Source organism: Colletes gigas, unplaced genomic scaffold (genome assembly GCF_013123115.1).
Source record: "Colletes gigas isolate AHSC1104 unplaced genomic scaffold, ASM1312311v1 Colletes_gigas_Sc00008, whole genome shotgun sequence".
Classification (NCBI taxonomy): Eukaryota; Metazoa; Arthropoda; class Insecta; order Hymenoptera; family Colletidae; genus Colletes; species Colletes gigas.
In genome coordinates this window covers 5,233,989-5,259,459 of record NW_025106637.1, presented here as the reverse complement: position 1 = coordinate 5,259,459, position 25,471 = coordinate 5,233,989, and the positions used below count along the sequence as shown (strand labels likewise).

The 25,471-nt window shown below is 41.8% G+C and overlaps 1 protein-coding gene across 1 annotated transcript in view; it reads left to right on the top strand.

The window, feature by feature from the left end:
• LOC122396746 overlaps positions 1–25,471 on the top strand; it is a 166,141-nt gene that overhangs the window by 57,808 nt on the left and 82,862 nt on the right. The window contains exon 2 of the mRNA XM_043395395.1: positions 10,295–10,409. Coding sequence (XP_043251330.1) covers positions 10,295–10,409 — 115 coding nt within the window. The remainder of the gene's footprint in view (positions 1–10,294; positions 10,410–25,471) is intronic.

The following is a 25,471-nucleotide window of genomic DNA, read 5'->3' as shown; positions in this document are numbered from 1 at the left end:
AACTGGCCCGCGACTTTCTCGCTGTTTCAGGGCTTTTTCGTCGTTTCAGGGCTTTTTCGTGGTTTCAGGACTTTTTCGTTGTTCCAGGACTTTTTCGTTGTTTCAGGACTTCCCAGCTGTTTCGGGGTTTCCCAGCTGTTTCAGGCCTTTCCAGCTGTTTCAGGACTTCCCAGCTGTTTCAGGACTTCCCAGTTGTTTCAGGACTTTTTGACGAAAAATGAATTCTCGATTTTGCCAGCAGGTACGAGAGTGACGGTTACGGATTTCTAGGAAATGACGAGGACATCAGCAGGATATCAGGGGGACATGATATGGGAAGAGGTGGCACGTATCTTATAACTATGGGAATGATTTCGAGAGGAAAAGAAAGGAAAAAATGATGAGAACACATAGAATTCTTTGAAATTATATCATTTATTGTCATAGATTTACATTATACAAAGCTTTAGTATATATATAACATGTCAGAAGTTGCCAGCAACGGTCAGTAGTGGTCAGCAGAGGGCAGCTAACGTCAGGAGATGCTGGCAGAGGCCAGCTGAGGCCAGGAGATGCTGGAAGATATCAGCAGAGGTTCGCAGTAGTCAGTAGTAATCGTTGTACGTTGTCAGAAGTATCAGGAGTGGTCAGCAACGGTCACCAGAGGCCAACAGATACAAGAACACGCTGGCAGAGATCGGTAGAGGCCAGCAGGGTCCAGCAGTAGCAAGTAGTAATCGTTATACGATGTCAGAAGTATCAGGAGTGGTCAGCAGTGGTCAGCAGAGGCCAGCAGAGGCAAGCAGAGACCAGCACACGCTGGCAGAGATCAGAAATGGTCAGCAAAGGCCGGCATCAGTCAGTAGTAATCGTTATACGTTGCCAGATATGTCAGAAGTGATATCTGAAATAATATACACATGTACACTCATACGTAGGAGTAATAAAAAAATATTTCTTGTTTTTCAATAGTTAAGACATGATCAGGGGATCTTAAAACGTATATTTCCGTGAACAAAATTTCACAAAATTTTTTTTTCATTATGGTACTTTGCTTATGTGAGCCTACATAGTTTGGAAAGTAGAAATGCCTGGACAGTCGAGATTCCAAATCGTATGCCGTTGACGTGAGTTTGGATTTCAGTTGTTCAAGAGCAAGGAGACAAAATGTGAGCCTTTCTTCGGAGAATCGAGAAAGAGGGCATATGTCAGTTTGCCTTTGTCGACTCTTCGAAACTCTACGAGCTCACGTACGCGTGATGTGGCATAAGTGTGAGAAAGTGGAATGAGGTGTCCCCAGTGCACACGGGTCTCCGTCTGGCATCTCTGACTGGCGCGTCTTTAAGTCGATGAGGCCAGAGAAATCCTCACCCTTCTCGATGCCCTCCTTTATCCCTCTGCTCGTTGCAGTTCAACCCTCTTCGCGCGTTGCTCGTTCTCGTCGTTCTTTCCTCGTCGCTCTCCCGGGATCGTTGCCAACGATTCCTCGAGTTTCGTCTCTTTTTAAAACAATTGAGCCTCGTAAACAACGTCATTTCCAGGCCTTTGTTTTAGCCGGCCATCTTGCCGCTTGGGGGGATAGAGAAAATGTCTGAACTTGAACCGTTCACTCTCTACCGTTCGCCTCTATTTTTACCGCGAATCGTTTCAAGTTTGCCGTAAAATGTTTGCTTTCTCCTCCTAGGGGTGGTAATTGGACTTCTTGGAAGTTGTGTTTATGACTCAGACCCTCGAAACACCGCCGCTGTTGAGAAGCATTTGGGAAAGCGTTAACGCGTAACGCAGGATGAACTTTTCAGTAAAAAAAAGCTAGTTTAGGAATAAATCGAAAATTTTTGTTATTTCCGAACAAAGCCGAACTTTGGATCGCCCCACTCGTTAAGAGACATCTTATATTGATATAAAGGATTTCATCCATTTTTCTTGAAAGGACATTATTTAAGGATTTTTGAGTCTCCAAGTATTCTCGAAACGCGCTCTCCTCGAAGAAGAGTATTTGGTCTTGACAGACGAGGCTTCTTCCGCAGATACTTGGCAGGCCCGCGATTTCGTCCCCACAATCCATTTCGTCGTGGAAGCTTTCCAGTGCCACCTACTGCCCCCCTCCTTACATCCTTGTACCTGCAAGCTGACGTAAAAAGCCATGGATCCTATAAAGCTCGAAAGAGCAGGCGCCAGGTCGAAAGCTCTTAGCATGTCGGCATCTGTTAGAGTCTGGCTTTCCAGCCGGATGCCAAATGGAGCCTGACAATTTAAGAGGGGGGCCATAATCAAACGAAATGCAATTATTCGCAACGATGTTCATTCTTGGTGGCTGAGACAAAAAAGTTGTGACGTGTTCGAGCTGGGAAAAGACTTAGTCTTCGGAAGAGAAGTGACGTGGACCGATCCTGTCAAATTTATTCCGCAAGAATGACGCAAAAAGGCCATCTGTACGGATTAAAAGAATCGATACCTTCTGTATTTTACAATTACTCATTATTATTCCGTTTACAAAGAATCTATGTAGCGCAAGAATAGTCGCTTTCTAAACGAAGGATTCGATTCTTTCGAACGAGCAGGGAAAGGGAAAATCAAATCGTTCTTTGAATATCGTCTTGAAAAATTTTCACGCTCCGAGACGTCTCCTTTGATGTCTGGCGAACGCACCACGAACGGTTCAGAATTAATATTTTCGAACCCCTCGTACGTAATTTCGGGCTGGAACGGCGCCGAAAGCAGAGAAGACATTAAGACGAAGGGAGAGGAGCGGAATCGAGGGTGGAAAGCGAGTGATAATGGCGGTTATGGGGACGGGGCGCCTCTGAGATCCCACTTTCGAAAACACGCCACGCAGAGTGACGAGAAGGCATGAAGACGCGAAAACGCTCGATGAATACTTAACGTCCTCGCCAATGTCCTTAAAGAACCGCGCGGTAAGAAGACTTTTCATCTCTGGAAACGTCCTTCCCTCGCCTTGCATGAAAGAATAAGGAACCATTTTTCGCCGTTAATCTTCGATGAGCATACTGTCACGCGGAAAATTAATATCGCGTTTCAACGTTCCAAGTTCGACTCTAACGCTAGAAATCGACAAGGGTTAGTTGCCTAAATTGTTCAACGAAAAAAATTTTTTCAAATCGTTGTGGAAAAATTATTTTCAGTCGCGAGGGTCAATTACGATCATTTTTGGTGAATAGGCATACCCCCGAAATCCAACCCACTTTCGAGAAAAAAATTCGAGAAGGTGTGAAATTTTTTGGAAAAATTAAAAAATTTCAAATCGTTCTAAAAAAATTATTTTCAGTTGAGGGGCTCAATTACAATCATTTTTGGTGAATAGACATACCCCCGAAATCTTACGCAGTTTCGAGAAAAAAATTCCTTACCGAATGTCTGACCATACACTGATATGTTTCCCTGAAATTTTTCGGCGAAAAAAGAATCTTTCAAATCTTTCTGGAAAAATGATTTCCTGTTGCAGGGGTCAATTACAATCATTTTTGGTGAATAGACATACCCCCGAAATCCTACCCAGTTTCGAGAAAAAAATTCGAGAAGATATGAAATTTTTCGGCAAAATTAAAAAATTTTAAATCGTTCTCAAAAAATTATTTTCAGTTGCAGGGGTCAATTACAATCATTTTTGGTGAATAGACATACCCCCGAAATCTTACGCAGTTTCGAGAAAAAAATTCCTTACCGAATGCCTGACCATACACTGATATGTTTCCCTGAAATTTCATGCGTATGTTTAAAACAGTATAACTTCTGAACGGATTGGATGATTTTAGTTTTTCAAAAGGCAAGCAACATGTGTTTTAATGGGGAATATGTAGAAATTCTGAGAATATTGGAAAAGTTGTTTCTTAACCACGTACAGTTAGAAAAGCCCCATGAAATAGTAGGAAAGAAATTTGGTACCCCACGAATAAGTTTCCATTTAGAGGTCCTGAGACACCTGCCAGGTTTGACCGTACAGCACAAGCAAGGAGGGAAGGGAATCGGCAGAATCCCAATACTCGTCGCAGCATTCAACATTAACAGGGGGAGCGTGCTCTTTAAGCCAAGTTCCGGCAATCTGGCATCAAAGAGGCCGGGGGCTGTTTCAAGAGCGACGTTTGGAAAAGGCGCAACGCCACGGAAACACCGAAAAGGGTAGCGCATGAACGATCCCGTGGAGGCTACCTAGCCAGAAGGCTAGCCAATTTTTGTGAGTGCACCTTGAAATAATCATAGCTTTCCACCGTAAGTGAAGTCTCGGTGTTGCACACGCTGAAACATCCGTGTGCACGTGCACGGTTGGGTCGGATACAGACGCGGGAATACATTCACGGTGTATGTTCCCTGTACATGCCCTACATTCGTTTGCAGTAGTCTGGCAGACTACGGGCACCAACCACCGCAACGATACAACGGTCTAAGGTGGCTGTAAAGACGCGAGTATCTGGCAGGTGGTGGTCGTGCGGATGCTATATAATATTCATGCAGCGATATTGCATCTTGAGTGGTGCCATTAGAGCGGAGCGTCAGCCGTCGCGGTCTCGTGGCGGTTTGTTGTTCTCCTGGCGCCTTCCTCGCTATTCAACTATCCCCACGGTCTCCGCGCTCTCAAATCGTCGTCATCGAAGTTTCTCGGGACTTTACCGTTCGCTTGGGCTCCCGCGAAGGCGTGAAATTCAAGTTTTTGACAGAGGAACGCATTTTCTCCGCGAGGAATTGCGTGTCTAGGAATTTGCGGCTCTATCGGGGGGCGACTGGGTGTCTCGATTATGCGTGGAACTGCACGGTTGTTCAGAGCTCACGTGGGGTGATAACTACCTCTCGAATTTTGAAAAAAGAATTACAATTTTGTTCGAACGACGTTCTATTCCTTATCACGTTAGAGACACAACAAGCGTTCAGGGACCACTGATACTGAAACCCTACTGTTCGATGATGGTTTTCTGGGGACCCATAATGTAAATTATGTCCATTAACGTGTGTAGTTAGTGTTGAGTAAATGTTCTGGTAGTCTTGGAGTACTAGAGACCTGGTTTCTGCGTAAGCAATTATATGTACTAATTAGAACTCTTTAACTTTGAAAAATCAATGAGATTTAGAGATTGGAATGTTGTGGATGTAGTTTTAATCGTTTAGACCTGTCGTCCCCTGTTTTTTTTATGAATTGGGCAATTTAATGATGCATAGACCCTAACAGATACTTTATACCAGAGGGTAGTTCTGCAACGTGGAATGCTCGGTGATTTCGAGGGACTGGAGGCGAGAGACGAGCAGGCGCCAAAGTCAGATAGGATACAAGCATAGTGCGTGAAAGATTAATGAGGAGTAAATACCTACAGAAGCAAGTGCACGTGGATTGACGAATAAATAGATAGATGCACGTAGAAACACACGGCTAGATGCCAAATGCCAGATACCTGAGCCAACAGCGTCGAAGGGGTCCATCGAACGTCTGCGAAAGCTCCCGGAAAACGACATAAATATTAAATGCTATCTGTTTTCCGAGACGCAGCAGTATCGTGAACTTTAGTCGCAGAAACATGTTTCCAAAGGTCGAAGCCTCCTGGAGAGAAAACTCGTGTGCTCTTTTCACCGTGGGTAATTTTAAACTTTTTCCACCTGCAGTAGACATTTCTTTCATTTACATTTAATCGCGTCACGTCGCTGCAGCGTTGAGAGTGAAAATTCTCCAATTATTTCGGGTATCAATATGCTAAACTGCATATTAAATTAAGTGAAGCAAGCTTGTGGTTTACGATATTATTTTTACGTAATATGAAACGCATTTTCTGGAAAACCACCAGTTTCCATTAAAAAAGCAATTTTTAAATCTTCTCGAAATGTGATTGTGCGACCATTTAAATTGCTCACTCAATCTGTACCCATTAATTTTGAAAAGATTGGATTTCATTACACGGCTATGAAATTCTTTTTCACAAATTTTCACTGAAGCATCACTGAAGAGATCTTTTCTCTTCCATTAAATAATCTCGTTTTAAATCTTCTTAAAACACGTTCACGTACCTACGTAAAATATTCCAAATATTATTCCATTATCTTTGGTTTGTTAATTACGATATTCAATCGATCGAATATCAGAAATCTTTTTTCACCAAACACATGGTTGCGTGGTGTTCGCTCGAACGTTTCACCTACGACCCAAAGCGCGCTGTAATTTTCTATAATTCAAGAAACGCTCGTCGAGAGGTGAATTTTTTAACAATTTGCGAGCACCCTCGGTTTATGCTGGATAGTCTGTTCCCGCCTCATTAACTGTGAATCAGTAGAACGTAACACGGCCCGAAAAAAAACCGTCGGGGGCACTGAAAAAGGCGGAGGGTCGGATGGCGAGGGTCAGGAAAGGGAGAGAAAATTTCGGGACACGAAGTTATCAGGTAGAGACGCGGAGGGGGTAATAGTCTGTAAAGGTGAGGGAGGAGGGGGCACGGAGATTGTAAAATCGATGAGGTTCTTTCACGCCCGCTGCGAGACCAGGCTCATCGGGAATCTGACGTTTTCTGTTTTGCTCGATGTCTGACACCGCGCCACCGACGATCGGAGGGCTGTTCTTTCGTTGGCTGAGCTTAAAACAGGACAAATTCACCTTACTTGCCCCCGTCGCTGCGGACGGATGGCGGCTGGGAAAGCCATTTCACCCTTTAAAGCGAGCTGTCTGCAGTCGGTATATACCCCAACGTTCGAAGATGCTCCAGGCGCCTTCGGAACTCTTCGACTAGAACAGTGGTCGCCAACCCGTCGCCCTCGAGCTCCCCGGTTATTCCTTCCAATCGATTTACCCGATCGTGTTAACTGAAACGGACAGAAAGAATAATTAAGTACACCGTCCGACTTATTTCGTTTTAATAGACTCTGAGCATCGATCGTTTGCCCGGCTGCGTTGAATAACACTTTCGAGGGGATGAAATCCACCCTTAAGATGTGCCAGTTATATTTTAAAAAATTAAAAAACGTTCGCGTTATTAATCTAGAGAGGATTGATGTTAAAAAAATTCCCTTCTTTCGTCTCATTTGTGATTCACTAAGTTTTCAAATTTCAACAAGTAGCACGTCGTTTCTCCAGGTTGAAGACCACTGGACTAGAACTCGCGCCCCCTATTTTAACCCCCACCCACGCGCCAACAATCGTGCACCCATCGTACTCGTTCGAGACGCGGAAGTTTTCGTATCTTCGTCGAGCCTCTTGTTTTGCCGCTTTCCAGTCGTCTAGCGTTGTTGTCGTCGGTAGAATTTTTTGAAAGCATCGGGGTGATTCAGGGTAATGGTTCGCCACTGGCGAATTTATCGGTAGTCGTAGGAGTGCTTTATGATTTGTTCCTGCGGAGATTTAGGAAGCTGTTCTCTCGTGAAGCAGCGTTTCAGCGTATATTCGAGTACGTTCGCTAATTACCTTGTTTAGGATAGTTAGATAACCATCTGTTTCAGTCAGATCGTTAATATCTCTAAAGCTGCGAGTATTGTACGTATTATATAACGAGGAGACTGCACCTCTCCGTTTCTCAAAATCTACTACTTACGCTTGTTTTATTTATGAAAATTAAGCAGTTGTTTCGAGACTGACTGGTTTCAACGCCGAGTAAAAATCGCGACTATTCTCATGACGTAAACAGGAATTAAAAAGTTTCCATCCTCTCATTCAGCGCGGAATTCTCCTGCAATTCAACGCGACTTAAATTGTTTCAGGGATTCCTCGTTTTTACATTGTCTCAGTTTTTGTTTGTTTCTTCCTCATTCGTTTCCCCTATTGTTCCAGCGTGCTTCCTTGAGCAGATAAGCAATTAATAACAATGGTGCTGCGACGATAATTAAAAAGTCGTGCCGCCCCGGCGAAACACACCTTTCCTATCAATACTTCTATCGCGATATTGAATCGACAAAGCAATCTGTCTGTATGGAAATATAATTCCTTTGAAACGAATATCCTATATACAGTGGTTCGTTTTAATTATTAAAATGGAATATTATTTTTCATCCCACTGGCTAATATACCTTCCAAAAAATATTTTTTATTAATAATTAAAAACTGAGGCTTCTATATCCCATCCTGTAAAATATTTTTAATTAAATATCTGGAATCTCCGACGTTGACAGAATTTTGCAAGGAGCTTTTGTTAAATAATACACGTATTTTTAGGTTATTTATAATTTCCTAATGTACACATATCACGTACGATTTCCTCGGAAAATTGCAAAATAATTTCAGAGATAGAATGGACAGGAGGAATTCCTTTTGTAACCTCATATTTTTGCAGCAGTTTTATCTTTCGAAAGAAGAAGGATGACAACTCAGATTCTACTTTGTAACCATAGCGGTACATCGAAGAAACTATTGGGTATTGCGGACGAAGGAAGTATTCTTCACTTCCGCCGGAGCTCAGCATTTCTCTTCTTCCTTGTAGTAACTCTTTATACTGCACTTACTTCTGTGGTACAGGGAGGTCTCGCTTCGAAAACTTAAAAGCACGAAGCTTTGTAAAGGAATCTTCTGCTTTTTTGCCTGACCTCTTCTTCGTAAGCTTGCGGATCTGCATGATAAATTAGATACCGCATTGTTATGGGAGGGTTCTTTCTTTCTAACTTTTCATCCTATTTTAGACTGCACTACGGCCAGCTATATTACTCCCTTTTGCGAGCAAATCCATAGATTTGTCGCGATGCTTTCAAAATATTATTTTAGCGTCGAAATGTTTCCATCGACAGAATTTATCGCTGAAATCCAGCGTATGGTATAAAATTGTGCAATAATCGCAAACCAAAGATACAGTATATCGATACGTGTATTCCTTTCTGTAAAATATATAGAAAGACTCTCTTATTCGTTCTTAGATCATGCATTATAAATATACAAAATTACATTCGTCAAGTTTCTCGATAATTATTTCTGTACACCTTTGTAAACGTAAAAAAAAGATCACGCTTTTGTTAAACCTTTTCCTCGATATTTCTCACCGTCCTGGGGTTGTTCCACGAGAAAGATAAATCTTCATTTTTGTTAAGGTTTGAATTTACCCCCTCGACCCGCATTACACCAGCAACGAAAAATGGTTTCGTATTACGGACGACTTACTCCATCTTGCGCGCAATGATTCAACATTTTTTGGGCTCGCTCGTGAATTTAAATTGTTTCGAAATCTTCCCTGGACGAACAATGTTTCGTTACGAAGCGTTCAAGGAACAAGCGACAGAGCGTGTAGGTCGATCATCAGCATTCATCGAACACCATTCCGTCGAATCGATCCCTTCGATTATTCAGAATTCAAAGGCCAAGGCTCGTTTTTATAATAAATTTACCTTCGATACACGGCGCCGAAGGGTCGCGATATTCATATTTATTTATGAGGAATGCACGAGGGCCTATTGATTTTTCGACGTTAACGCTGTCGGCTCGTTATCCGAACGCCACCCTTTCACCCTTTCATGCCGCTCCACGGGCGAACAAAGCCAGCCTAGGCGCTGCCGGCAGAAGTCCAAAACGGTGATGATCGTTTCATACCGCGGTACACGGTTCAAATACGAAATTAGTCGACGCGGATTGCACCGGGGATCGTTACAACGCGACCAGAGAGAGAGAAAAAAAAATCGCGTTTCGCGCGGACACGGTACGTAATCTTGGACGTACCGGCGCGACCTGTTGAGTGACACGATATTAAAAGCTGTCGTGATAGAAGGTGGGATTGAAAGGACGAAATTGCTACACGTTTTTGTTTAATTCCGAACGCGCGGAAATTGCCTCGTTTCTATGGCCCCTTGAATACAAATCCCAAATTACACCGTTCTACGGTGCTATTAAAATTAAGAATTATGGAGGATATATTTTCAATTATCATCAAAAATAAATATATATTATTCTCTAAAAATGAATTCTTTATTATCTGAGTCCTATTTATTTCCCTAATGCCCACTTTTAATGGTTTGTACAATAATATGTAGCTTCATCTAAGTTATAGTTTGAATTCTATATTTGAGCAAGTAGCAAGAAAAGAAGATGCATTGAAAAATTTTTAAATGCTGCAATATTGAGTTTTATGCTATACAGACAACTAAATTGCACCTGAAGCAACATGTTGTTTATGTAATATATTGTTACGTTCTACCTGTTTGTCAGATATAAAAATCAAGGATCGTGAAATGGGTGATGTTCCTAGCAAGGCTGTGAAGTAACACTTCTGGTATCGAGGGAGGGTTTTTTAAGTTATTTTATGATATTTTCTGCACGGGTAGCAGAAGCCTTTCGCGTTAATTAGTTCTATGAAACTCAATGAACATGTTATTTTTATCGTGTAGTGATCGATACTTTTTCTATATTTACTTCCAGATATTTCTACACCGCCCTGCACTTACGTCAGGTACAGCAGCTTGGAAGACATCAGGCCCCAGGAGTTAGGCTTCCCTGTGCTGGAATTCACGCCCGCCGTGGTCTCGAAAATAAGGTAAGAGTTAATCGTTTCTAGATTTATGAAACTCCGCAATTTGATGAGTTTCAGATTTGTGTCAAAGTAACGATACGAGTAGAGATCGTGCAATCAATGTCTGTAAATCTAGCGTTAATTAAGTTTAATATTAACCCTCTTTGCTACTTCGACGCATTTTTATTGGCATTAAATCAACCTGTTCTCCTGTGTGGCTCTATATATACACACTCTTTGAATAAGTGCTCTCAGAGCGCGCGTGGCAGAAAACTTCTCGCAGGGGAGACCTCTTTGTCGATAAAAATTGTTGGGAAATAATTATAATGGCAATAATTCTGAATAATACGATGTATCAAGTGTAATGAAATACTTTATAATGCAAGGACGGTAGAATCAGTGCTTTTAATTGTATATTCCATAGAATTCGGGGCACGAAAATCTGCAGAACGCGAAGGAAATAGTTGAGAATAGCTACGACTTGCAAGAATGGTCTGAACTTCGAGTTTAATTATGGAAACAATTCATTATCATTTTGAATTATTACGTTTCTAAAGGAGAACGTTGTATCGGAGAAGCTGTCTACGAAGACCACGGCCAGGAAGCGCACAGATCAGATGAATGTAATTAAATGTAATTTAAAAGAGAATGCTCGGAGCACGAGACATTTAATTAGAAACTACGTGGATGAATTCAAGATCAGCGAGGCGAAGGTGGAATTTCGGCGAAACAGTGTTCATCTTATTGAGTTTTTCCTTTTTTCCCCTTTTTTCGCGGAGTTCCGTTAACCGTGCAATTACTTAGACTACGAATAAATTATAGAACATCTCCATGAATAGCGTTTAATTAAATAGCAGCCGAAGTTAGGAAATTAAAGTACCATAGTCTTGTTCTTTCTCGTATTTCTTTTCGACGAATTAAAAATATATGATATGAGCAAAGAATGTACTATCGATACGCGTATATAAAATTAACCAAATTTACGTAACGTGAATAATAAAATATGTACAGATGTCGCGTATATGGTTGATCTCTACTACTGGTCGATTAATATTCCATTAATGGACTTCCAAATGGAGCAGCCTATTTTTGTTTCACAATCACAGTCACATACGACTCGAAACGCGTATACCAGAGTATTATAAAATGCATTTCGACGTAATTTTGTTGCACGCTTTTAAAAAGGGACGTGTACCAACAGTGACAGTGCTTTTAATGGATTCTAAATGGATTATAATTAGTAGAAACGTTTCTCGTTCTCGTTGTTAAGTACATTTTCATTCAGTAAGAACTGTTTTAAAACGCGATTAAACAGACAAAAATCTTCGCACAGATTTATATACGTCATGCTTGGAATTGTCTTCCAACTCAATTCTAAATTATGTAAAAAGTATCTCGACAAAATGATAGATATATTTCTCGTATAAAGGGCAGTTATTCAAATATTCGCCCGTCTCTTCCACCATATTTTGAAAAAAAGAAACCAGACACATTATTACCTAAAATTTTAATCAATATTACGTTCGTTACGGATCAACGGACATTGTCAGATTCGCCAAAAATCCTGTAACCCACGGGGAAATCGGGGATGATAAAAATCAGAAACGCCGTGTTCCAGTGCGCGGCACTGTTGAAGCACGGACAGGAATTAAACGCGAGCAGCAGTTTAAGGCGATAATTAATTCGAAATCAGCAGCACGGCTCGCAGATTAACAGACAGCAGTCCCGCTTTTAGTTGTCTCGCTCCAGTTTGTCCGTTCCGCGCCAACCCCCCTTCTCCACCCGCGCCTCACGGTCATGTAGTTGCCACAGATAAACGCGAATACTTCATAAGCTCGTAATCCTGAAACAAAACGCCCGCCAAGAACAAAGGAACCGTCCCTCGCCCCACCCACGCACGGCAACCCTAGGTTTCCACTTTCCGGCTCGCGCCACCGCGACCAACCCTCTCAATCCGTTGGCAACAACCGCCGTGGAAGAGGGGTTGTCTTCCCCTTCTTCTGCCTACCTCTTTAAGTAAGTCTCGACCAAGTCGTTGAAGCACTAGGTTTATTAAAAGTCACTTCACGCTGGCACCGAAACCAGCTGCCAACTTTGTTCCGTCTTTTGTTTTGGCTTGTTAAATGGACCCGATGCGGCGGGTTAACGTTCCGCTGTGTCGGGGTTGAGAAGATGACTGTGATGCGTTGATTGTTCCCCCCCACGACGATACGACACGGATTCTGAAACAGTATTTGCCCCGTTTTCGATGTACAAAGTAGCGTAAACCGAAGACAAAGACTCGCGGTACAATGAGATTCATTTTTTGTGTCGACATGGCACGGAAATGAGTAACAACATTTTTCGATGCCTGGTATCGAAGGTAGAATATATGTTATTCGAATTTTGTTTGCAGTAAATGCTGAAAGTTCCGTGAGATATTCAGTGGAATACAATTTTGACCCTCGCGTCTGACCATTACTCGGTATTTCTACTTGTTTTTTATTCCCATGCGTTATTCTACATTTTCAATTTACTCTTTCACATTGATTCGCTTTTTTAAATAATATATACATCGCAGATTATAGAAACGTCACGTTGGAAAACATTTTATAGTAATCTTGAAGGGATCGCATTAGAAACCGTGTCGAAAAATTTCACGTTTTTATAAATGCAAAAATATTTATTTTCGAAACAGGTTCGGCGATTGTGCGAATTTCTGTCACTGTGATACTCTCGTCGAGGTATTTCTATGCGTCGCGCGACCATCCTCGGGGCACAGAAATTCCATTTCAACTGTTTCAACGGAACCCATTTAAAAAATTCCATAACTATTTCGAATTCTGTCCAATTTTGTCCAGTTTAACTTATACCATAGTACCGTACAGAGGTGACTAGGCACCTGCAAACTGAACAGCACAAAATTCCCACCAGGAAACCTCACTTTTAGCTTCTTAGAATTCGCGCTAATCCTTCAAAAAATATGAAATTTCCTTACTTGAATAAATATATATTTTTGTATAGGTTTGTTTGAGATTGTTACAGAATTCGTGTCAAGTATTTTTAAGTCAATTAAAATGTTAGCTTAAAAAACATCGAACTCGACGTCCAAATATGTGCAATATTCAATTACTTGATGCAGGCAGAAAAACAAACATCTCATGTTTCGAGTAATAATTCGGTTTTCATTTTCGAGATTGTTCTCTGTTGGTTTTGCTGGGTGAAAAATTCGCCAATGTTTATTTTGCACGTCTATGAAAAATACACAATGTTGCATCTTGATTATTTACTCAGATTGTATGACGAAAAGTTGTTGAAATTGTACGAAAAGGAATGACGTCAGCCAGCGAATAATTGAATAATATAGGGAGAAGTAGATTATATGTAGACTTTTGTAACTTTTCCACTAATTCATGCTTTGGAGTGATAAAACTGGACAAAAGTGGACTACCGGTTCCCTCGGAAGCTAGCTAGGTAGTAATTTTGATTCTAATCTTCAGGCGAAGTGTTGCGTGTATCGTCCAACAAGGGAAAAGAGTGAACTGCGAGAATAAACGAGATAAGGCAACAGGAAGTAAAATGGATGTTGAATATTAGTATATCAAAATTTTCTTGTTGTTGAATACTTTCCAAACAATTACGGAATTACGGGATTCGTTAAAGTCAAAAGTTTAAGTCATCTACGAGCTTTCAAACAGATACCTTTCTGTAGTGGAAAAGAAATTCATTTCTTCGCGTCTATGCATGGCATAGAATTCTGTGAGAATAATAAAATAAATTATTCTATGAGAAACGCCACGAGATCTTGCAAGATAGAGAAATCGGTGTCAACCTTTTAACGAACAAATTGCAGTTTTCTGCGACGTTTTTCACCCTGTATCGCCGATCAGAAAAACTCATCCAAATCGCTGTTATTACACCGCATTAAGGACTCGATTACCGTGACGGGTAGAGCCCCGGGTAAAGTGTTGGCAAGCCTCGGCGATGATACATCTTGTAATCTCTTTTCCTCGAGGAATAACGGAGTTCCACTCACACCCGCGGGCCATAATCTATTTCTCTGGCGCGTTTCTACGGCCCTATTCCCACCCTCCTGGCCCCTGTCGCCCCGCGCGTTGCCTCGTCGAGCTCACTTCCCGACTTCTTCGCCGCGCGGCAGCTTAACCACCGTCTTTATCCTCTCCTGGGAGGTTTATTCTTGCCAGGGTAGAACCGAGTAAATAGCGGCAGGCAAAACAGCGGCCGAGAAAGCGACGATGGTAACCGCGATATTTCTAACGCTCTTCCATCTTCTGAAAGGCTCCTCTTCCTCCAGCCACCCTTGAAACATCTCTGTTGCGTTCGCGCAACTTCGGTCTTGTTTGCAGAAAATTTCGAAACTCGACGGCGCAGAGAACTCGCGGCTCGACGCGTAATTTGGACGATTTTAATCTCCGTTTGAAAAATGCTATTATAATCTTTTAAACGTGTTAGAAACAATTTCTATTAAATAACGAAGTAAGAAAATAATTTCAGCCGGCTTCTGGACGGAAATACGGCTCTGCGAGTCGCGTCAGGGTGAAACGACACGCCAGAAAGTCGGCGAGGAAAATTGTATTATAGGATTACAGGATTCTCGTTTCTACGTATTTTGCCTTGTAATCCAAACAGCCGTTCTCGACTTCTTCTTTTCATCTTCGTGCCGGAAATCGAGAAGTTCCCCGGCTGGCACTTCCTTCGACGGCGCGAGGGATCAAGCACGATTTTCGGGCACAAAGATTGGAAATCGCGCTGACCGTTATTTCACCCCCTGAATGGAACCATCCCCTCTTGCGACCATTGTCCCGTCCCCCACGAAGTCTTTGGAAGAAGGTGTCCCGTCCTTTCTCCATTTTCCTTCTTTTTTTTTTCTTCTTACCTTCCGCGATGTTGGAAGTCTCCGGGTCGAACGAACACCGGATATTACCGGATCGAGCGAATCGAGGATACTTTTCTTCTTGGGCGTTATATTTCTTCGCGACCGCCTCGATGGAAATCTGAGCCGATTCAACGGCGCGAAAGCTCTCCAGATCCATCCGATATTTATGTACGGGAATTTTGTCGTCGAGGGAAATGGACGCGAGGCTTAGCGACCGAGTGTTAACGTCGATCCCCGCGACAGGGGCGGAACAATGGCGAATTTCGCGACGATAGACGAGAATCGAATCGACGAGGAAAGGAAACTTGTTCCGTAGTCGAACGCTGGCTTTCGATCTTTCGTTGCAACAGATGGTTTAATACATATTGATAGACCATAAAGGAAGAATGTTTTATGAGGGAAGTTTACTCAGTCGTTGAGGAATTTTTACAGCACGGGAATGCAATAAATTCTTAAAGTAAAGTGAACTCTGGAACGCGGATAATGGCGGTCGAGTGAAGTTTACATGTTGCTGCAAAGGTATTGCGCTTGTGCACATATGGGTACACTTTTTAATATAAAAGTAAAAACGTTTGCCTCTCCCGTTGGATCACATTCGAGGAAGAAACAATTTTCAACCGAACTTTAAAATTTATCGATATTCCAACCTTTAATTTGGATACTCTTCGACGTATGAAAATGTCAACACTCATTTTCCTACTTCGTATCAAATATTCGAACTGGAGTTTGATGCATGTCAACGTTATTTGCAAGTTCCGCTTGATTGCATCTTAGAAATGAAACGAAAAATTTGTACGAACCCCCAGTTTGATCGATGAGATATCCACCCTCCATTCGACACTCGTTCCAAGCGGATTTCGTTCCTCGAGGTCTCCCTTCCAATAATTGACCGTCTACGATTTGTTGGTGATTCGTGACATTTTTCTGCCGTCTATGACATTTTAAACAAGAATATTCGATCCCGGCGCGTGTTGTTATTGCAAGCCCTGATAAGGGTCCGCGTTAGGCTATAAATTACATTTCCAACTAGACGAAGTCGACCACAGACCCGTCAATAATTCATCGCGAAACTGCTTCCACAGAAAATCTTTTCACGTACTTGGGAGAGGGCTGCACGTTACATCGAGAGTCGGGAAAAATATTTTATTTACTGAGAGACCGACGAAAATATTCTAGTGGGACCAAACTGCTTAACATGAATTTTAAAAACGTTTCGCGGAAATACTCTTTGAGGCATACGAAGACATTTGATCCATCGTTCGATGTCTATTACATTAACGTTGTTCAATTTACTGATTGCAATACTATTGTACTACTGTTTTCATTATCCACAGGCTTGGCAGAAATTCATTAAATTGTTACTATATTTACATTACAATATTGATACGGTTGTATTTCGAAAATTAACAAATTTTTTACAATCTTAGAACAAAGTCTACATCTTACGAAGCAATCTATATTATTTTTCAAGATTATTAATGAAGACTTCATGGGAAAATAAAGTCCTCAAATCGTCAAGATTGCCTACAATTTAATATAGCTCTTTAAATTCGCATCTAAGTACACCCATTAAATTAACGAAACGTCTGCATCTAATTATTGAATTTTTGAAAGCTCACCGACGTAGATTATTGTTAACAGAAAGAAAGGGTTGTTCGAACGTTGTCACGATATGCAAATGCGTGTCGGTTGCGTGACAGCGTTGAAACGCACCTGACTGCCGCTGAGCGATCCGAGAAATTGTCTGAGATTCTCGTGGCGGAAGGACGTAAACGCGTGAACTACGATCCGATTTTATCGTCAGATGAAACGTTGACAATTTCGAAACGTGTCACCTGTTGCACTGACACGCGATGCATTCCCTCGACCGCGATATTAAAATGCAAGCAGTCAAGACTGCTCAAACGAGCACACTCGGCTCGAGTCGGGCGGATCGCTCGAAATCCCGCTAAGGAATATTTTTACAACATTTTTTTTTACAAATAAAATATCCCTTTCCGGGATCACATTTCATTTACGTCGTCTCCGGAATTTTCGCAAAATTTACGAACAGTTTCCGACGTAATAAAATTCGAGTATACTATTTCTCCCATAAAAATTTTTAATAATTCGGGAATATATTTTTCCTCGACCATGACTCGATATTTCAAAGCTTCAAAAATTCTCTGCAATTCTGTTCGTTCCTTCGACGCCATTAATTTTATTACTGGACTGATTCCTGGTAACTCGTACCACCCCAAGTAGAATAGCCCCGTTGTTAGTCAGACGCTTCCCTTTAGATTACGACGCGAACCGCGTGAAGACTTCAGACCTCGCTCGCCTGTGTTTCCTCGCTGTAAATTTTACAACGAAACGTTTATGGTCTTGAAAGTACGTTCGTAAAGATACGGGGAAGTAATACCGCGCGTACGATTATGGTTTCGTAACCAGAAAGTAACTGGTCGAAGAAGAGTATACTTCTCTTTCATTTGTACTATTTCTTTGAAAAAAATTGAAAGAGTTTCAAAAATACGATAGTGTTAGAAACACACCATATACTTTCCGCCAGATTAGACTCTTCGACAATATCAAACTTAAATTTAAATTCAACGAAAAGGAATAATCTGCAAAGTAAGGTTTACTTTGAACCTTTCTTTTTTTTCAAATAATTGACAAGGAACTCTCAATTTCAATTTAAAATGCTAGCGGGGCTGCGATCGCGACGATTTTAAACAAAGTTTCCCTTCCGCTCGAAGGTGTACGCGTGACCGGACAATTCTTTGCGCCGTTTCCATTTACCAAACTTCATGAATCTTTTCCTAAACACGGGCCAAAAGAGATAAGTTCCACCGTGATGGCCCGTGAAATTTCCACTTAGCAACTTTTACCAGGGAACGACGATTCGTCTTTATTATGGCCCTCCCGATTCGACGAGGCTCGCCCGAAGTTTATTGAGCGAAGCCCCGTACACGCGATGGATGCTTGCTCTTCATCCATTTTACAAGTCGGCCCCGCTGTACCCCAGCCCCCCGGGTCCCGCTAGATAAGATTTTCTGAAATTTATCGAAGCGTGGGTTGTTCGTGCGCGAGAGGTACCTCTCATTTTCGCTGGCGCAGTCGAGACCTTATCGGTTCCGAGGAAACTTCCAAGATTCATCGGTCGGAGGCAATAAAAAAAAAAAGAAAAAAAAAACCCTCCACGTGTGCCTTGTGCGAACAAGCCCCCGTTACGTGCCCTCCCCCCACGAGAACCATCTATCTGACGCGGGATTTCGGCTGGCTTCGAATCCTGCGGGCTATCGTTCTACTTCCACGACCAGCGCCCTTCATTGTTTTGCTGGAGGACCAGCAAACGCGATCGCGTGAGGACTTTTCAACATTACCGCGGTTCAGCTTCGTTACTTACCACTGTAACCTGGCATTCCTGACCAACGATGTGCATCTACAAACATTAACAAACTAAATTCCTGAAATTCTATCATTATTCTCCTGTGTCGACAGACGTTGCTCGAAACAGTGGTCAAGCTCGATGGATTCTGCTACTGAGTTTAATGAGAACTGTTGTAAGATACATGGAAATTTTAACGTTTTTATAAATACCTAGTCTTTTAAAGCCTTCGTGATAGCTACAATTGTAACATTTTATCCAATTCGCAATTTGGGAATTGCCACTTACACAACGTTATGATAAATCCTGATCACTCAAATATTGATTTAATAGCCTCTGCAAATGCTGGCTTATGCTATTTCTCTACATGTTAAAGGGAGCTTTGTCTTCCGCAAGCGTTTGCAGCGTTAAACGTACATGCTTGAATGCCATTTGATTCCGAATACGCGGTTCCATGATAACACTAATCCGTCGTAACAATCTTCCTCGTATTTTCGAATGATAATTTTTACAATCGGAGAATTGACTTTTGGAAATTTTCGACGGAATATGAAAAAGATCCCCAAGAAAAATCGAGGGAATTTCGACAAGGCATTTGTTCGAGATAAATTTGTACAGATTTCATTCGGATCGTTCGCTCGGCGAGAATTACGGAAGGAATGAAATGTCGGTCGCACAGGAATCCGATAAACTTCGTTCGCGCGATACACATATGCAATTTCGTATTTGCAATCGAGTTGAAGCGTCGCGCTAGCCGAAATCGATTTTCGACCGATTCATCCAACTGGTTCCGTGTTTCGTTTTTTCTCTCTGTCTCCTTTTCGTTCTTTCACTGTTTTCCGCGCCACGCCCCCGTCCCCGCCTAGATTCCTCCACCCTTTTCCCTTTCGTTTCACGTCAGATGACAGCCAATTTTTATCCCGGTGATTGCATTTGCAATTCCCATGCGAAACTCCCGTTCCCGGTCGCGTCTTTCGCGCGCCTCTGATCCGTTTCTCGATCCTTTCGAACAAGCTTCGCGTTTTTTAACGCGAATAAATTTCAACCTATGTCTTTCGAAGCGTCGACAGCGACGATAAAAGTTGCCGGAACATTCGAAACGTTCACGATCTTTTTCGGTACAATTAAAAATCGACGAAGATCGAAAGAAATTATTACAGAATTGGATAAATTTTACGTTTCAGTACTGCAGAAATTTATTACTTCGATCATCCTTGTGCGTTCATACATCACCGATGCAAAACAATTCCCTGATTGAATCCCTTTGAATTAATATAGAAAGAGTTATCGAATGCTCATTGAGTAATTGAGTATTCCATTGTGACAGATAAGTCCACGATCGCTTATATAAATATCTACATTGTTGTTTATCAATGACTCTGCAATGAGAACGATTCTTTTGATCAATTTCATTTCTCCCTCGTCGCGTCACTTTGCGTGGCTTTGTTCGCAGTGGGTAGAGGCTATTATTTGCAACTAATTACTCTGTCGGTTCACGGTCGTGCAGACATACTTAGCGTCCGTTTCGCACAAAACACGACCGCCGGTGTTCCCTCCCCTCGGCTGAAAGCGCGGGCGAAGAAAGGGCCAAAGTCAGAAAATTCCGCAAGAGCGAGGTGTGGCTCTTGAAAACATAATTCGAGTTCCTTAAGAAGCAATTAATTTCGTCCCCGAAGGAACGATAAAGGACGAGAGAGGGACGACGTCGACGGCAGAGGGAGGCGGACATTTAAATTAAGTGGCTTCCTTCGAAATTAGATCGGGGAGAATGTTCTCCGTTGTTCCGTTCCTGTGTGGCGAACCCGATATTCGTACTTGCTCTGGCTTCCGGTGGAAAATTTACCAGAACCAAACAATTTATCGATCTCGTTGCATCGCGGTAAACACGCCTCATAAGCGTAGTCGAGTATTTTCTTTCGAATCTGTCTGCTCATTACTCGCTTTTTCTACTTGCCTCGTTGCTCCTGAATCTCGTTGTCTTCGAATCACACTATTCGGTTGAGATTGTGGATCGATCGAAGAGAAATCGAAGAGGTGACAAAGTACGTGTATAATATTGAATCGAACCGCAGAGTCCAATTTTTCGAGAAGGATAATCTAGGATATGCCACTGGGTCAGTTTAACCCAATTTCGCGCGAAAGTGGAGCCCCGAATCCGATCCTCTGACCATAGTGCATGTCAATAATGATTCTTCCGTCGTGCACGGACACGATATCGCCAATACGCCAGCCAGGAAGAAAATGGCGAGCCGTCGGGAAGAACGGCGGGCGTTTCCGTGAGAGGAGAGGAGAGGAGAGGAAACAGAAGAGGGAACGGAGCTGCCAGACACAGGACACGGTTTGCTCCAGCGTTCCGCGTCGTTACGGCTCGCGTTTCGACGCACACCGAGGCGTCGCGTGTTACGTGCCAGCCAGCTCGTTGTACGCGGAGAATGTTCGTCGCTGGTATTGCCACGGGTTCCCCTGAATGGGCTGATACAAAGGGAGCCACCATACGACGTGTAACCGACTGCTGACGCGCAACCGCCTCATCCGTGTATCGGCCAACAGCGGAGCAATAACTCAGTTATTGGGCTGCTGGTACTGGTAGAGTACTGGCGATGTTGGTTGATCAGGGAAAATTGTCCTTACCGCTGCTATCTCGTTCCCTCTGTCTTTCGACTGTGTTAATACGCCACCGCACGCCACTGGACGCATCCTTTGACATCCATTTGTGGATTCGAATCCTCTTTCACGGAGAAATTTAATTGTCAAGCTCGGAGGAAAGCGTGTATCCGCGGCCTGATACACGGTTTTGAGTTGTGGAATTGTTGATGATAAATCTTGTCCCCTAGGGCACATCCTTCGACATCCATGCTCTTTCAGGAAGAAATTTAATCACCAAGTACCAGAGGAAAGTATTCGAGACTTGATACACGACTTTGAGTTGTGGAAGAGACGTGCTCGTTGTTCAATTCAGCAACTCATCAGTGAGGCAACTCTAGCAGGTTACGCCTTGGATGCCAGAACGTTGAATGATCGGTCGAGTACTTGCGAGAGAGACGAGAGCGTAGCCCTCTGGTGGCCAGCGTGAAAAACGTCGTCACAGAGACCTTTTACAGCCTTGAATGGACCGCTCTTAGATTCTGAAAGTGTTGAATTCCACAACCCAGAATCCAAGTTCAGGACTAAAAGGTTGATGATAGAGAAAAACAAGCGATAGTATACTAAGTTTGTATGAATGTGAGTGGGGGCTGAGAAGAATAATGGTTTAGTTAGGTCTCATTGAGCTTTCGACTGAGAAAAATGACATTACAGTGGTTTTAAATCGGGATTAGCTATTCTTTTTCCCTGCGATACACGGTGCTACAGGAATCTCTACCACGTTACGGGAATACGGGCAACTTGACGATGTACCTTCTCCTTCACGATCTTGCATGCTAAGGCGATTGGTGGTTACGCGACATCGCTGCACAGAATTATAATGTCGTTGATCGTAGGACAGAGTGGCTCGATTCTCCGAAATACCGAACGTAGGCGGGATTAACCTACTTACACGAACGAGTCGCATGATTCCTATGAAATAACAACGCTCTGCCTATGGTTTCGTAACGTTTGAAGTTCGAAACAAGTTACCAACCCGGGGATTAAACTATTTCGCGTTAACTATACGTCACAGGATAATGAAAATTAATTGGAATTCATGAAACATTTATTTTGCACGTTATATCGAGCATATTGAAATACGAATAATATTAATCTTTCAGTATATTGTAACGTACACTGCATTTTCTGCAAGTTTTCTGCGCACTCTGCATATTTTATTACATGTTTAACGCGTTTTGCTCATATCGACGCATTAAATATTTAATATGTTTGCACGGAATGTCGTTTACATAATTCACGCAAAATATTGGTTACATGTATCGGAAATCATTTTCAATATGGAATCGAATGTATTTACTGAATAATAATTTCTTCGTCAGATTGATAATGGATCGTAAATTGTTTAAAATTCCAAGTTAATGTGGAAGAAATTTTGCGACAAAACGTTTTCAAAAATATATTCTCGTTGAAAGACGCATTGTTGTGAAATTATTAGGAGTAATCATAGTTTTCTTTCACTGTGCATTTATTCAGATAAATTGAAATTATAAATATATGTAACGCGCTCTATGATGAACATTTTGGTTTATCGAGACGCGAAGGAAAAGATGGTTCAGAAGCTTTCCAATGATCAAGATGATTCTATCCGGAGATGAAGCGCTTAACGTAACCGCGTTACCGTGGAGAACTTTTGATGTGGGGTAACCTAATTAATTAATATAGTCTTTACCAATTAGAAGTCTTATTCCCACTGGTCGTTTTCGTTCATTATGTCTGAAGGGTTCCCGCGGCTCTTTGTTTCCATTGGTTCAATGTAGGAACTACTTACTCGAAAAGTTAGCCCTTAATTGGCAGCGACGTTTACGAGCGAAATCATACAAGAAGTAATCAGATTAGAAAATATTTTTAGCCAGGAAACTGAAGCACTTTAATTATTAAAAGTTACTTCTCAATGATAAAACTATTTTTAATTTCAATCTGTTCACTTTATACGAAATCGTACTTAAAGATTGTATAACCTCATAGTCGAATCGTTGTGTTGATAAAAAAATTAATTTAGAGTTTATCTTGTACGAAATATACACTCGTACGAGCGAAAGAAAGGAAAAATGCTATGGTTAATTGCATAATTTATCGCCTTCGATGCTGGTATCGTGTATTCTGTCGAGAATCTGTTTGTCGGTCAAGATTGTTTGAAGTAATAGCGCTCGCGTCTTTCCGTCTGGGTTCTGTTGACTTTGGCAAAACTTACATTCCGGAAACTTGACCAGAAGCTAAACCCAAACACTTCACCTATCTGCCAGACGTCAGAAATCCAAGAACTTGGGCGATCACTCGCGGTATACTAATGTGATTGTCGTTTAGAACAGAGGGAACTGCTATAAATTGGCGCAGGAAGGTCTGTCGTTTATAGCACTTCCTAAACTATGGGAAACAAGCTCGAAACAACTCCGCTAACAAACACAATGCATCTTTCGCGGATACTTTTCCTGCTCGGGGGCATTAAATATACTTTATTCCTGGGAACCATTTCCTCGCGACTTTTGCGTGCCCGTGCAATTTGCGAATATTCATGAAACTTGAACGAAATGTCAGAGAAAAATTTCAAAAAACGTCAGAGATCGCGAACAATTTTTACGGTGAATTCGTGGCAAAAAAAAAAAAAAAAAAGGAGCGAGCGTATCAGCACTCTGTTGGGTCAAATTAACTACGCTGGGACGAATTTTGTTGTGTAAATACAGTCGTGTGGTTTCAGTGACCGCGCCGAATGAATGAGTGCAAAACGAACAAAGTATTTCAACAATTTTTGGAAACATCGTATATCTAACAAATATCTAAAAATTACAGAGTGATTCACACTGAAGATCACGATGGAGTTTTAACTAGTTTTTAATGATACTTTTTAACGATACATTTTTATGCACAAATGACCGCGGTCTAACGATCGCGAATATATTTTCTGATACGTTTCGGTCGACTGATTAGGTATTCGATCGTTCAGGCTCAATAATTAACCTCTAAAAGTTGCGTTTGAACTGACTCGGAACTCCGTTGACGTTTCTATCAGAGTTTACGTTCGAATACGTGACGTCAAAGTTGTAGCGGCTTTGATAAAGTTTATCCAACCACTGGACAGAGAACGCTACCTACGAGGAACCATGGGACTAGGTTCAAATTGCAGCTGACAACTGTGAACCGTCGAAAGGTTTCATGGTAATTGCTTCACGTGACGCGTTATCGATTCACGAGGTGTCATGGGCAACGAAAGCTGTGATACGGATAACTATTCTCGCTTATCTCGCCATAATACGAAGTAATTTTGACCTCAACCTACCCGAATGCTCCAAAATTGTTCAATAAAATATAAATTCCAACTAGTTCAACTAACGACGTATCATTCTTATTCAGAAATTAATACTACTCAACTTTGTCTGCTTACTGTTTGATTCTGAATGATTCTGATATTTGATGCCTTTTTCTTGAATTCCCTTTGAGATGCAACAATTTTGATTTGTAACGATTCAAAATAAAATTCACTTGCGACTTTGTAAGTGTTAACGATACCTTGCAAAAGCCGAGTTAGCTACAAAATGAACTGGCTCTCAAATTCTCAGAATTTTCGCTCGTTTATTGTTAGTTGAAACTGCCCTGAAGCGCGTGTAAGCAGAAACTCCTAAGTCAGTTCAGGTGACGGTTAAAAAGCACTTTCGGTCGTGGTGTGCTCCAGTAAACGCTGAAAAATGATACCCACGGTAAATCACGCGAAATTTCCAGCCGACGATCGTGACTTGGCGAGCAACGTTATGGTAATTGTCTTATTGACTTCTATGACACGAATCGAATCACCGCGATAGTTATCGTCTGTAAAAAAAATTAAGTACAAATTCTTCTTTGCAAGCTCGTTCATTCGCAACCCAAAATAGAATAAAAATAAGAATATAACAATTGATATTTCTCTTTTCTTGTTGTTCAAATTTCTTACAAATTCAAAATAGGATAGACATATAATAAAACGAGAGGCTTCTTCAGATCGAACAATAATTAAAATATTTATGGGATGTGTACACGAAATAAGAGTGTCTAATGGAGTGGAGGATTTAGATTTATGAACAAAGTTCTGTGTCAATGTCGTGGTACTGCTCGCAGAGTCCGGCAGAGACTATCGTTTGATTAAGATTAATGACAATATCTAGGTGCCAAGTAATTTCAGCCATCGAGTCAAGTTGACGCCCGCTACGCGGGCCTTGTTTTGCTTAC